Source organism: Mercenaria mercenaria, chromosome 1, assembly GCF_021730395.1.
Source record: "Mercenaria mercenaria strain notata chromosome 1, MADL_Memer_1, whole genome shotgun sequence".
In the NCBI taxonomy this organism is placed as follows: domain Eukaryota; kingdom Metazoa; phylum Mollusca; class Bivalvia; order Venerida; family Veneridae; genus Mercenaria; species Mercenaria mercenaria.
In genome coordinates this window covers 70,171,009-70,186,253 of record NC_069361.1, presented here as the reverse complement: position 1 = coordinate 70,186,253, position 15,245 = coordinate 70,171,009, and the positions used below count along the sequence as shown (strand labels likewise).

The 15,245-nt window shown below is 35.6% G+C and overlaps 1 protein-coding gene across 1 annotated transcript in view; it reads right to left on the bottom strand.

Moving 5' to 3' along the window:
- The window catches only part of LOC123534593 (26S proteasome regulatory subunit 4), a 29,599-nt gene extending 16,566 nt beyond the window's left edge, over positions 1–13,033 (bottom strand). Inside the window, exons 1-5 of the mRNA XM_045316906.2 lie at positions 12,972–13,033; positions 5,278–5,331; positions 3,208–3,304; positions 1,920–2,044; positions 296–481 (exon numbers count right to left, since the gene is read on the bottom strand). Of these exons, the coding sequence (XP_045172841.2) occupies positions 296–481; positions 1,920–2,044; positions 3,208–3,304; positions 5,278–5,331; positions 12,972–12,974 (465 nt within the window). The 5' untranslated portion in view covers positions 12,975–13,033. The remainder of the gene's footprint in view (positions 1–295; positions 482–1,919; positions 2,045–3,207; positions 3,305–5,277; positions 5,332–12,971) is intronic.
- Positions 13,034–15,245: the final 2,212 nt, after the last annotated feature.

The following is a 15,245-nucleotide window of genomic DNA, read 5'->3' as shown; positions in this document are numbered from 1 at the left end:
CAGTTACGAAGAAAGTTTTATGATTCTGAATAAATTTAAAGCTAAAGACTAGATCTGTAAATCAGCTGACATATTTGTATTTGCTTGTCCACATGGAGAAAAACAGAATCCTGCAAAAGCAATTTATGGCAGGAAATTAAGTTAAAAGAATCATTTCTTATATACTGTAGATGTACAAACTGTGTTTTCTACTACAAGTTTATATCTAATATAATTAGTTAAAGACATTCCTCATCCATGTATGTCTCCTTTACTACTTTAAAGTTTCTATTCAAAACAACAGATAAAATTTTACCTTATGGTTGAGAAGAACCGAGCAGCCAGGCTCTAACTGATCTTTATCAACGAATGACAATATAGAAACATAATGTTCACTGCCGACAGATGTCGACACAATTGCATGGTTATCATCTATGATCTCCTCCAATGTTCCTACAGACATCGGCGATCCTCTCAATTCATCCACTTTACTTCTCTCCTCCTGTTTGCAAAGAAATCATTAATAAGATTATTTTCCAATACACATTTAAATCAAGAGCTGTCACTAATGGTGACAAATGCCCCCGCAGCACCCTGACCTTTGACCTGGTGACCCCAAAGTCAGTAGGGTTGGTGTACTCAATAAGTACTACCAGCATGTGAAGTTTGAAGGTCCAGAATGAAGTGGTTTGCATGTAAAGTGCCTTCATGCAAAAAGTTAACGTTGGCCCCTGTGATCTTGACCTTTGACCTGGTGACCCCAAAGTCAGTAGGGTTGGTGTACTCATAAAGTACTATCAGCATGTAAAGTTTGAAGGTCCTGGGTGAAGTGGTTCGCAAGAAAAGTGCCTTCATGCAAAAAATTAATGTTGGCCCCTGTGACCTTGACCTTTGACCTGGTGACCCCAAAGTTGGTAGGAGTGGTATACTCAATAAGTACTACCAGCATGTGAAGTTTGAAGGTCCTGGGTGCAGTGGTTCGCGAGTAAAGTGCCTTCATGCAAAAAGTTAACATTGGCCTCTGTGACCTTGACCTTTGACCTGGTGACCCCAAAGTCAGTAGGGGTGGTGTACTCAATAAGTACTAAAAGCATGTGAAGTCTAAAGGTCCTGGGTGCAGTGGTTCGCGAGTAAAGTGCCTTCATGCAAAAAGTTAACGTTGGCTCCTGTGACCTTGACCTTTGACCTGGTGACCCCAAAGTCAGTAGGGGTGGTGTACTCAATAAGTACTATCAGCACGTGAAGTTTGAAGGTCCTGGGTGCAGTGGTTCGCGAGTAAAGTGCCTTCATGCAAAAAGTTAACGTTGTGACTAACAAACGAACTAACGGACGGACAGTTGAAAACTAATATGCCTCCCTTTGGGGGCATAAAAAAAATTTGTCTCATGCAAACCTGTAAGTGAGAAGTTTCTTTAAACCAAAAATATAATGTAAAGTACCGGTAGCTCATTCTAAATATTGAAAAAACAATTTATTTTCATTGACAAAACATGAAAAGGAAAATTTCTCCTTTTGCGTGTACTTCTTAATTATGCCATTTTTAAAATTTGCATAAAATGTTGTTTTTTTTCTCATTTAAAACCACAGTTTTCAGCTCTACATGACATTTTTCCTACCTGCAGTATTTAAGTTAACTTATTTTCTGCCAGTAACAAACAACTTAATATGAAATGGAGGTGAAGGAAAATCAACTACAATGTATTTACTTCCTGCTGTAAGTCAATAAGAGACCACCTGCCTTGCCACAGTATGAAACTTGAATGTCTTGAAGCCCCTGGATTGGCAATGTTACGCAATGCCTACTGCATTAGCCGAGTGGGTATTAATTATATTGCTGAAACTTCAAAACATACAACTTTACTGACAGAGAATATTGCAAACATACTGACAGAGTTTGCCAACATTACTATACAGACAAAGAACTAAGATTGCCAACATACCTCATGTTTTTCTTCTTGTGGTTTGAGTCTTTCCTGGTTCCTGATAAATTCTTCCTCCATCAGCAGATAATCTTTGATTCTCTCCAGCTTGAGCAACTTTAACCTGCATCTTGTGTACGGTGTCACTGAAATGCCAAATCAAAGTTTTGTTCAAAATGTTTACATATCAAATACTTAAGTGCAAACAGGTCGAGTACTGATAACATTTCAGGTCACTTTCTTAAAGCAACAATTCAGAGATAATCATCTAATTTCTGACTAAAATCTTCTTCAACTTGCTACAATGGGATCTGGTATAAGTATTGGTCTAGTACATGTAGTAGTTATGTTGGACATTTTGTAAGCTCAATTCTAATAGGGCTTTATTAAGATTTTTAAGCATTCATTTCCTTTGAAATCTATTTTTTCTTAGTTATAACTGATAATCCAATGTTCAAACATTAAGCATTTTTCATCTAGGACGTTTTCATCAAACATGAGAATGTCAAAATAAAACAATGTTAGGCTCAGATAAAGTGCTACTGAGTTATCAGGGATAAAAATTAACACACGCCCAGTTGTCCTGACAACCATGTTTTAAACTGGATAAGTCATTCTTTTAGACAAATGCCCAGCCAGCAAGCTGCAATATACTGGGATTTCCTATAATTCTATCTAAACTTCATCTTTTAATGCATGTGGCTGACCAATTAAAATCATTAATATATATGTCACAAACTTGGCATACTTGATACATAATTTATGGAACATCTAATGGCTGCGCCCATTTAAAGATTCTGTCATGTATTATTTCCAAAATGGTGTTTGACTGAAAGCAAAGTATCTAAATCTAATCCCTGTGATAAATGACAAATTTTTATGTTATTTAAAGATCAAAGTTGCATATAGGGCTTTCCTTGAAAAATTGACAACGGAGGTTGCTATAGTGGTCCAAGCTCAGTTATTGCTTTTTGTACAGTAATGAGCATGCTGGTAACACAGCCTTAGTTTTAGGCGTGCAGAAATCATGCAGATTTATTTGAATAATATTTATGTCCAAAACAGCAAAGTTTTCCCTGATGATTAACATTACCAGTAACCATAATGGTATTTATAATTTTGTTTGACGATATAAAGGGGTCATCAAAATGAATAATTTTATTGATAATAATACATTTATGCATCACTGAAATCTTAAACAAATAAGTATATTAGGCATAGTGTAATGTATTTTGCTATAAAATTTTAAGCTGGGACCCTAAACTTTGAAAGTTAACTTATATCCCTGGTTAGAGAAATAGTTCCTTACCAAGTGGAAGTTTGCTGGCTGCATCAGGTCCCTTAATTTTCTTCTTCTTCTTACCAACCCTGGTTGGTATTGGTGGCTCGTACTTCTTTTTCTTCTCCTGCATAAAAAAGATCTTACAGATGATCCTTTCAGTTCTTTCATTTTAATTTTGAAAGTCAACAGTTGAACTACTGTAAAAATATTTGATCTTGTTTCTTAATATTATATACATAAAACAGTGTCAATTTAGAAAAACATACTGAAAACAAGAGATCACAGAGTGATCTTGGCGCCCACCTATGTGCCATTTTTGAGTGTTCCAAATTTCAAGACTTAATGACTAGCTCAAGGTCAAATTTCATTTCCGTACACAACACTGCATGTGGTCCAAATTCGAAAGCTGTAGCTTGAGAAATGTGAAAGTAGGTCACTAGATTAATTTCAAGGACAAAGTTCTTTGTACACAAAACTATGCACGTGCATCAAGTTTGAAGGCTGTAGTTTGAGAAATTTGAAAGTAGGTCACTAGGTCAATCTTATGGTCAAAGTTTATTTCAGTACACAAAACTATGCAAGTGGTCCAAATTTGAAGGCTGTAGCTTGACAAATGTGAAAGTAGGTCACTAGGTCAAAATCAAGGTCAAATCTCACTTCAGAACATAAATCTATGCATGTGGTCCAAATCTGAAGCCTGCATCTTCAAAAATGTGAAAGTAGGTCACTAGGTCAATGTCAAAGTCAAAGTTTGTTTCGGTAAACAATCCTGTGCATGTGGTCTAAATCTGAAGCCTGTAGCTGCAGAAATGTGAAAGTAGGTCACTAGGCCAATCTTAAGGTCAAAGTTCATTTAGGTACACAAAACTATGCAAGTGGTCCAAAGTAGGTCACTAGATCAAAATCAAGGTCAATTTTATTTCGGAATACAAAACTATGCAAGTGGTCCAAATTTAAAGCAGGTACCTTCAAAAATGTGAAAGTAGGTCACTAGGTCAATGTAAATGTCAAAGTTTGTTTCAGTACATAAAACCATGCATGTGGTCCAAATTTGAAGGCTGTAGCTTGAGAAATGTGAAAGTAGGTCACTGGGTCAAAATCAAGGTCAAATTTCATTTCGGAACATGAAACTATGCATGTGGTCGAAATTTGAAGGCTGTAGCTTGAGAAATGTTAAAGTAGGTCACTGGGTCAAAATCAAAGTCAAATTTCATTTCAGAGCACGAAACTATGCATGTGGTTCAAATTTGAAGCCTGTACCTTCAAAAATGTGAAAGTAGGATACTAGGTCAATGTCAAGGTCAAAGTTTTTTTCAGTGCACAAAAATATGCATTTGGTCCAAATTTGAAGGTTGTAGCTACAGAAATGTGAAAGTAGGTCACTAGGTTAAAATCAAGGTCAACTCATGTCAAGGTTCATCTTGCCACTCAAAACCATACATGTGGTCCAAATTTGAATGTTGTAGGTTATTGACAAGAAGTTTTTAAAAGCTTTTCCCTATATAAGTCTATATGAACCATGTGACCCCCAGGGCGCAAACTGTTTGTTCCTGGTCACTGTGACCTTGAACTTTGACCTACTGACCTCAAAATCAATAGGGGTCATCTGCTGGTCATGACCAATCTCCCTAACATCTAGGTCCAAGCATTCTTGAGTTATCATCCGGAAACCGTTTAACTGTTCAGGGTCACTATGACCTTGACCTTTGACATACTGATCTCAAAATCAATAGGGGTCATCTGCTGGTGATGACCAACCTCCCCATCAACTTCCATGATCCTAGACTCAAGCGTTCTTGAATTATCATCCGGAAACGGATTGGTCTACATTCCGACCGACAGACAGACAGAGACATCCGCAAAACAATATACCCTCCTTCTTTGAAGGGGGGCATAAAAAGCTTAGAATAGATCTCCAAAACAACTTTCTACATTCATTTATAACACTGTTGTTTGTCAAGAAAAGTATTAAGCAGTCTTTGTTTCTATAATCATCAATGAATGTTTGTTAAATGCTATTAAAATATTTTTATCACAGAGACATTGTTTAAAAGAATGACCACAAAAACATAATGCTGACCGAGAAGGTGGTCTTACCTTATCATCTTTCTTCTCACCTCCACCACCACTACCACCAGACTGTTGTTGTCCCTGAAAGCACAAAAACAGTACAATATAAATATATTCTGCAAAATAAATTGTTCCGCTTCATATGGAATCACATTAAAACAGTGCCAATTGTAGCATGTAATTGAAATATAAAATCAAAGCCTTGAGATGTCTGGTGGTTCCGGGTTTTGGTAGATTATTTTCTGTTTAAATGCCAATCTATAGATGTATGGGAAACAAATACAAATGTGCCTCATATCTAAGATTAACTCTGCCTGACCTTACATGAACTTATCTAAATTGCCAGCTGGAAGTCAGTGATGTAACCAATGGCTGAAATACCTTATCATTGATAGATATTGTATAATCTAAATTGTCAGTGTGAATGGATACAGGCTGAATAAGAACTGCTTGATCATTGATAATTCATCCGCATTGTTCATGAATTGGACTATTTTGTGTAGCACATGAACATCCTTCGGATGTGATTGATTTGGAATCAAAACAAGATGTATATGATTGTCAGAAATACACTTGTAACTTTGGTAGGGGGATAATCCTGCAACCAAAAACAGTCTTGACTTTGTGAAAATTTCCTTGAATTTCAATTTGTGAGTTTTTCTCTGTCACTTAGTAAAATAAATGCAATATGCAACTGTGGGCCCCAGTTTCAGCAGGCAAGAATTTAGCAAGGCATGTCTACAAGATACCACAGGTAATGGGTGGCATAAGCAGATCAAAGGCAAGCGGGCACATTTTAAGGGTAGTGCAAATAATAGTACGTTTCAGGACCGCGTGATAACTTTTGACTGTCTCCGTCATGTCCAAATTTATTATGCATATTTCTGTTAGGAAATCCCCAATGAAATCCGTTGGAAACGTTTTCTGGTACATGTACAAAGTATTTGTAATGATTACATCTCTGATAATGAATTTATGTTGACATTCAAGCAAAAACTTGCCTTGATGACATTTTATGAAGGCAGTGGCTAGAGAACCGGAACTGGTTGATTTTGGTTCCCTTGGCAGCAAACTTATTCGTCCGGAAACAGTTCTCTAGCCAAAGTACCGTTCATAGGCTAGGGAACCGGAATTTTATTTCTATGCATAAAGCTGCCGAAATTTACTTTATCTTTTGATAAGTATCATGCACATTATTATCTTAATTAAGTTAATTTTACCATGCCCTTGCATTAATCTGCGTTTATTGTGTCTCCAAAAGTATACTCGCCGCATACTGTCCGCCATACTGGAATGATATGAACTAGTACGAATGAATGCGTGAAAAACTACTTTGCTGTTTTTAAATGTTATTTGCTTTAAACATGTACTATTGATGTTTAAATTATTTAAATGTAAAATTGTATTGTTTTGTTTATGCATCATTAGATGTTTACGGATGAACAAAATAATATAATTGCCTTAAAAGCTTCCAGCGGATTCTTTGATCACTTTAAATATTGGTTTGTAACACCTCAGCATTTCACGTGCATCAGTTTTTTTTATTGGATTAAAATTTGTAGTGATTAGCAAATTGGAAACAAACAAACACATGTGAACAATACTTATTAACAGAAATTACTTAATCTGTTTCAATTGTTTCTTTTATTGTAAGTTTATTTCAGCTTGCTCTGATGCCGAAAATGATTTTCACATTCATTAGTACTAGTTTACAACATTCCAATATGGCCAACCAGGCCTTGACACTTTTTTCAGTGGTGTCCCAGAGGCCCCCTACCTGTAAAATTTGGTGTCCGTCACCAAGACTTGGGATCCCTTAAGTCTGAAAGGATGAAAATGTATACTCAGCAGTATGGATTTTGATGCACATTAGGCGTAAAGTAGTAAGATTGCTGTTTACTCAATCAAGATTTTGAAAAAAAAAATTAAATCAGAAAACTTACTGTGTCCTATGTCTATGTTTCATATAGAAAATGGGAAATTTATTGGTGTAAAATTAATGTATATCGCTGCTAAAAACTGCTTGTTTCCAGGTTTTTTCTACTTCATAATAGGGGCTGTTAATAGACACCTTCCCCTCAGAAAGTTTCTTTTAAATCATGCAGTTTTCCCCAAAATTTGACTTTACGTCGGTTTTTTTATTCCCTTTGCCCAAATACAGAGTTATTTTTCCCCAAATCACAGGCCTGGGCCCTTCTCCTGGTAAAACAAATGCCCCCGCAGCGCCTTGACCTCTGACCTTTGATGTGGTGACCCCAAAGTCAATAGGGGTCGTGTACTCAATAAGTACTATTAGCATGTGAAGTTTAAAGGTCCTGGGTGCAGTAGTTCGCGAGTAAAGTGCCTTCATACAAAAAGTTAACGCTGACCCCTGTGACCTTGACCTGGTGACCCCAAAGTCAGTAGGGGTCGTGTACTCGATGAGTACTATCAACAAGTGAAGTTTGAAGGTCCTGGGTGCAGTGGTTCGCGAGTAAAGTGCCTTCATACAAAAAGTTAACGCTGACCCCTGTGACCTTGACCTGGTGACCTCAAAGTCAGTAGGGGTCGTGTACTCGATGAGTACTATCAACAAGTGAAGTTTGAAGGTCCTGGGTGCAGTGGTTCGCGAGTAAAGTGCCTTCATGCAAAAAGTTAACGTTGTGACTAACGAACGAACAGCCGGTTGAAAACTAATATATGCCTCCCTTCGGGGGCATAAAAACACTGGACTTTCTGTCAGGTTTTGAAAGTTTGAAATTATAGCCATACTGGCACTAAAAAGTATCCAGAAAAACACAAAGTAAGGGTACCTATGCATATTCCTTCCTAAGCCCGGGACTTCAGTTAGGTTTTCATTGTTGTGCACATATTTAAGAATATTTAGAATTTTACATGAAGATTGCAGGGCTAAATGTGAAGTAAATTTGACAGTGTTTGCAGTCACAAGTGGTATGTGCACCACAACATATTCATATCATATATATCTTGCCATTTTTGATTCTCCAACATCAACCGAAAATGCTACTGGTCAGCGACACCCCACGAAAACACTTTATTTTGTAGCTAGCTTTTATCAGTATATCTTAAATCGTATTTTATTCCTCACTATTTTCAAATAAAGACAAATTTCAAATAAATTTTTAACAGGTTATGTCACGCCCTCGATGAAATTCACATTTTTTCCTCGATTACGGTCGCGAAAACTGTTTCAAGGCGACGAGTTCTCCCCCTTAGGTAATTGGGATATCTCACATAACTAGCTGCAGGTAACTCACCCAAGATTATGATTTTGCACTACATCACACTAAAACACCGGTAAAGTGAAATTTCAGTCAAACTTTCTGTTAGAATTAAGAAATTATTGAATATTATTCGATACTGAATTAGGACTATTACATTGCCTTTATTAAAAATAGGTATCCCGGAGGAACACCAAGCTTTGAAAAGTTGGTGTCCCTCGCCAGAATTTGGGGTCCTCTGGATCCTGGGACAACGTTAGTGTCGAGCAGGGTTTCCTCTGCGTCAATTTCACTTTGCGCCAACAAATTCGCCAATCAGGAAAAGTTTGCGCCAGTGGCTCTCAAGTTGGAGCCAATAGTCTGTGATGGGCGACATACCATTTTCTTTTTCAATCTCTTTTTCATTTGATTCTTTACAGTAACCATACAATTTGCTCTTGAACCAGTCTATCCTAATATCACATTAAATCAAAAATAGTTTTTAATCTTCTCAACCATTTTCAAGAACATTTTCTAAACAAAAGTAATTGCTCAATTTATAAATTTATCCCTTTATAGTTTGCCATTTTTAATTATCTCCCTTTAAGGGTCATTTTCACTAAATAGATGTTTTTAAAACATGAATATTTATCCTAATATCACATTGAATCAAAAAAAGTTTTTAATCTTCTCAACCATTTTCAAGAACATTTTCTAAACAAAAGTAATTGCTCAATCTATAAAATTATCCCTTTATATACTATAATATAATTTGCCATTTTTAATTATCTCCCTTTAAGGATCATTTTCACTAAATAGATGTTTTTAAAACATGAATATTTATCTCTTTATTCTTTTAACTTTTTATTTCAGAATTAATTTAGATCATTTATCGAAAAAAGTGTTGTTCTATATTATTTTATAACTTTTGAAAAGCTTTTTAAAATGCTTAAATTTCATTATATATATAACTAAATTTCTTTTTCCTTTCATACATACTAATGTTTAGCGAAAATACCACCTACAGGTATTATTAGCACTTTGTTTCGAAGCTCTGGGTTTGAGCTTTTTAAAATTATCCCCCTGTATCAATGCTTTACGTTGGGCACGTAAAAGAACTGCTTTAGTTCATTTGTATCTCAAAAATTCTCCAATTGAAATTATACGACCGCGAATGAATTTTACGAACGCGTAGATTTATTTAACAACACTTGTGCAAAATTTATCCATTTCCGATCGGAGAATATGTGTATCTTTTGATCGCGCTTTGAGGTGTCATTATTTCCGGCATTTTCTCGGTCTTGATTACTTCGGCAAATCGGATTGTCATTGAAATAACCTGTAAATTTATCTCGCATTTTTTGCATCATATAAAAGGTGGTGCATTAGACGAAGCACACAGCTAATATTTCGTTTCATTTGCTTTCGTGTAAGTGGGCAGGGCTAAATTTAGCGAATCAGATTGACTGATAATCGTTCTTGCGTGGAGGAACGTTCTAGTGACTCGGCGAAGTTTAAAATTATGCCCCCGAGGTGTAAATCGATATTGACACATTGTGTATTGTCTTCATGTAGTGTTAAATATCCGATAATCCGTTATTGCGTCATTGAGAAAGATCAGAAGATCAGATCGACGATTATCTTGTAGGCGCCAATGAAATTCGCCGATTGAAGATTTTTAGCGCCAGAATTTATATTTTGTCGCATTTGGCGCCATTGGCGACCGACAGCGGGAACCCTGGTCGAGGCCTGCCAACAGTATGTGGCGAGTACACTTTTGGAGATACAGTAAACGCAGATAAATGCAAGGGCACGTGGCTTGCTGAAATGGTAAAATTAATTAAGATAACAACATGCATGATAATTACCAAAAGAAACAAAGTAAATTTCGGCAGCTTTATGCATACAAAGAATTATAAAATACACAGAAAGGCAACTGGCTGTAATCTCGCGTGATCTTGTGCCAGAGCGTGAATCAGCGTTATCTTAGTAAAAACAAACATGGGCGAGCATGAAGTTACAATTTGTACCTTTAAAACTACATTTAAAATACATGTTAGCTTCTAAAACAACATTAGTTTAATGTGAAATAGTCTTAAGACACAAAGTACACGTTTCTTACCATCAAAAGAAGTATGGTCATATAGTGATAATTAATTTACCGATGAATAATTATTGCTTTCGCACACAAAATGGCGCGTGGAGAACGCGTCACTTCCGGTAAACGAGATCTCATTCAGTTGTCACGTTTTTTTGGAGAGATTTGCTCTATATGCCTTTCAAGTTGCCGATCTATTTATTTTTATAGCTCTTTGATGCATAGAAATAAAATTCCGGTTTCTTAGCATATACCTGGTACTTTGGCTAGAGAACCGGTTCCGGTTGATTAAGTTCGCTGTATAGGGAACCGATTCTGGTTCTCTGGCCAGTGTCTTCATAAAATGACATCGAGGCAAGTTTTTGCTTTAATGTCAACATCATACATGTGATAAGTTCAGAATCCCAAAACTGGAGGTTTGCCATTTTTCAGCTGGAGTTGGGGTCTCAAAACTGGAGGTTTTTTATCGACATAAATTAAGCGCGCGGACACATAACTTAGAGACAAAATCCAGTATTTTTGGCCACACAATAATGTATACACCAGAAGAAACAATCCGCATAACTCTTGATTTGAATTTTGACAGCGTTATGCCACTTTTTAACTTACATTTTTTTGTTAAAGTTTTATATAATGTCTAATATATCTGTTACATTCAAAGCTGTTGACTATTATGCCCCTTTTACTAGCAAAGCTTTAATTGCCCCTTTTACTGGCAAAGCTTTAATTCAGAGTTAATCACTGAGAAAAGTCGAGCTAGTCCTAAATATAAGACCTGACATAACTCATATCACTTTATAAGTTCATTTTAATTGATATTTTACATTTTTTATTTTCCATGTTATGTCAGGCTTTGATAGTAAAAATGTAAAATGTCAGAATATTGACTGTTGAACGTCAAATGACAACTTTTTTCACGTCTAATTATTTGGACTAAAGTCGAGCATGCTGTCTTACAGAAGCTCCCTCTTGTTCCAACTTTAAACAGAAACAAAGTCTCAATTTAGGTCTGAAATGGTGGTGAACATGCATTAACGTTATTCTACTCGAGGACTGAAAAAAAAACGAAGCTTTATATTGGTCTGAATACAACTCATAAATTATGTAAATTCCCTACCCCACCCGCTTTCGTATAAAAATACTGATGATTTTGGCATGAAAAATAGAGAACAGAAATGCATCAACATGTATTTACCCATACCAAAATAATGTAGATTGATATTATCAAATAAATGAGTGTGTATTTTCATCCAATTTTCAATGAAATAAGTCCGAGTTTAGTAAAAAATGGATTTGGTAAACATTGGAAGAAAATGGCGTAACTGCATAAGGGGAAATAACACTCCTGTTCTAAAACTAGTAATGGGTTGGTTTTTCCAACAATATTACCGAACAAAACTTATTTTTGAATAATTAAAATTCATTTCAGTTGGGAATTATTTCTTATGACTGGGAGTTTTTTGCTTCAAATTGGTAAAAAAAAATTGGAGCCTAACTGGCATTGAGAATAGGCCGATATTCGGCCCCGTGAGACAGGTGGAAAGGGCTTGTCTAATCCCTTATCAAAACAAACGATTAATAATTCACCTGTGAAAAACAACTCTTTCCTCCAGCTACATGCATGTCAAACATGTATAATACACAACAGTCGGTGACACTTTGATTTACTGTGTAAGCATGTTTGGCACTCCTCGGTAATTATCAACCCATTCATAATACTGATTTTTTTTTTTTTTTTTTTTTTTTTGAAAAGCGGGAGAACTATGGTTTTGGTCGGGAGACGGGAGGCAAGGTGAAAAAATCGGGATTATGACCCTCCCGCGCGGGAGATCACATGTATGGTCAACATAAATGCATTATCAGAGATGTAGTCATTACATATTTTGGCAGATTTTTGGGAAATTTAAACCTTAAAATTGGGAAAATAAGCAAATATCTGCAATTGGGCTGGGGCCGGAATACGGCCTTAAAAAATCCCCGTCAGTAAAACTATAGAATATCAGATCATAAATAAGTCATCCCAATAAGCCAAATGAGTAAGGCTTCATGGGCTAACTTTAAGGGCAGCATGGCATGAAGTGGCAGGGCACCCCACTGCATCGCTATAGAAATAACATTAAACTGGGGAAAGCTGATGTCCACAATTTTATCAAAATTACCCGCAACAAGGTTTCAAAAGCTTTTCCACTACAGTATGATATTCACATTTCCCATACCCCACCCACCAAAGCGAAACAGTGAATCAGCAGTTTGTTAATATTCGGCGTTATGCAGTCTTCCATTTACAAAAGGAAAACATATTAACACAACTAGTTATCAATTGTGTGATCATATGTTAACAATGACATTCTAAGATTTCTCTCACTGAAGTATAGTTTTCACAAACTTTGACAAAATTGCAAACAATTTCTTTATTTTCTCACCATTTTCAACTATACGGGTACGCATGCGCAATAACAATTTTTTAAAGAAAACATGAAATTTGGTTACGGTTTCACTCCACTAAATATTATTAGTATAGGCATAGCTGGCCAAAAGAAATGGAACTTTCTCGAATCGGACAGAATTGTTCAGTAATCAAATGCAGGCTAATCTGACAAATTTCAGACTACTTCAGTAGAATAAAAACTTGCGAACTACTACCTCATTTCACTACAGTATAGGTAAGAACAATTAAGACAAAATGTGACAAGAAGGCATAGACATAAAATTCATGATATTTTTTTACCAATAAATCACAAATGTGTGTAAAAAGCAACAAGATAAACTCTAACACAGGGCATTAAGAAGACTTCTCCGTGTTTGATGTGCTCTCGGGAAATCTATCATTATCTTTTAATTTTCCTTAAACTGTGAAGCCTTTTAAAACGCGATCGCGTTGGCGGCATTGTAACAGAAGTACAATCATAGTTTTTGTTTAATCATTTTTTCCCTTTTTTGTTTCCACTTTTTCTTTTCCTTTTGTTTGTATAATTGAAACATTTTTCTATGTGTTTTCCCTCAACTCTTTAAATTATAAAAACCGCCATTAGTTTAATCTACAATTATTTGACGCAGTGGGAAGGGCTTATAACTTAAAGTCCAACCCATTTGCTATTTTCATACTTTTGTATTAGATATGTATATATTATGTATATGATGAAAATACGCAATAAAATGTGATTAAACTTACCTAAGCCCTTTAAAAGTGTCACGAGGTCAAACACCACTGAATGTCAGTATTTTGTGTGTTGTATTGTCCTTGTACCTTCAATATATTGTATTAAATGTCTTCATGTGTCATTATTATGTATGATTTCTATACAGCCCGATCCTATATGAATTCCTATATTATTTTTCATTTCATTCGTCAATGTAAAATTGTGACATTATGCGCCCAACATGGGACCATGGCATGCTCGCTTGGTCAGTCTTACGACTATAGCAATATCATGTACCTCAGGAATTCGAGGACGAATTACCTACCTACCTACCTAGCTACCTATCTACAATCTAACCCTTTACAAGGACACAGGCAATTTCGTGCGCGTCAAGTCAAGAAAATAAAAGAAAACCGGGCAAAATAAAAGCGAAAGGAAAATTTGTTAGTGATTTAATAGATAAAAACAGGGGTTAAGAGCAAGGTTATGTTGAAGTATTTTCTATGTTGCAAACAGCGGCTTTGAACTGCTCAAGGAGTGGAAGTTTATTCCATAGGACTATAGTCCTGGAGAAAACTGAGCTCAAAACACTTAAGCAGAACGCTAATCAGGACTTGGTGCGACCCAACCTGCAATTTAGATCTAGTGCTAGAGATCAACCAGTGACACAAATAATAATTTTACATTGCATTTACCTACACACATCTATGGCACAAGTTACAAGGAACAATGAAGTAACTGTATGGTTAAAGGTGGTTAATCAGATTTTGGTCAACTAATGGATCCGTTCGAAACTTAATCAACTGATCATTTACACTTATATGTGTTTACCGAGTTCTTGGTACTCGTCAGATTTTGCATAATTATGATTTCCTATCCTGATTGCCCAACCAAGAAAGCGTTATTCTAGCAGAAGTATAAATTTAATAAGCATACCGGTATTCTCCTAAGGAATACTATGAATATAAGCACTATTGTATCATAGTTGTCAAAAATTAGCTCATTGACAAGTACATATTTTGTCAAAATTCATTAAAATTACAAGTTTATAAATGATTATTATTACCTCCCTTTGTCTAATTCGGTTGCGCAACAAAGATAGGTTGAAAATAGACGAATTCCGAAGTTACACGCTGTTTTAAAACTCGTCATTTGTTTCAGATAGTTTAGATGTCCTAATATTTGTCAGATACAGATGTAAAACTAGAAGTTATATTGAAATAAAAGGAATTACACGACTTTTTAAATACCTTTATGCTAAAGGGAAGTAATTGCAAAGTTCCATAAAAAAATATACATTTCCAATAGGGATCTTTCTCTATCTAATAAGTCATTTTGTTCCTTAGATAACAGAAAATATGAAAACCGAAAAATGATAAAATGTTGCTCAAATAACACTGACTACCTTTAAAAACTTAGTGATAAGTCATTTCATTGTAATGTGTATTTACATGGTAAATACTGAAAAGTGTTTTCTTGTTTTTATATATGATTTGTGATATGGTACAAATAACATTATATCTACATTTCAGCTTAAATGGTGGATCTGAATTTATT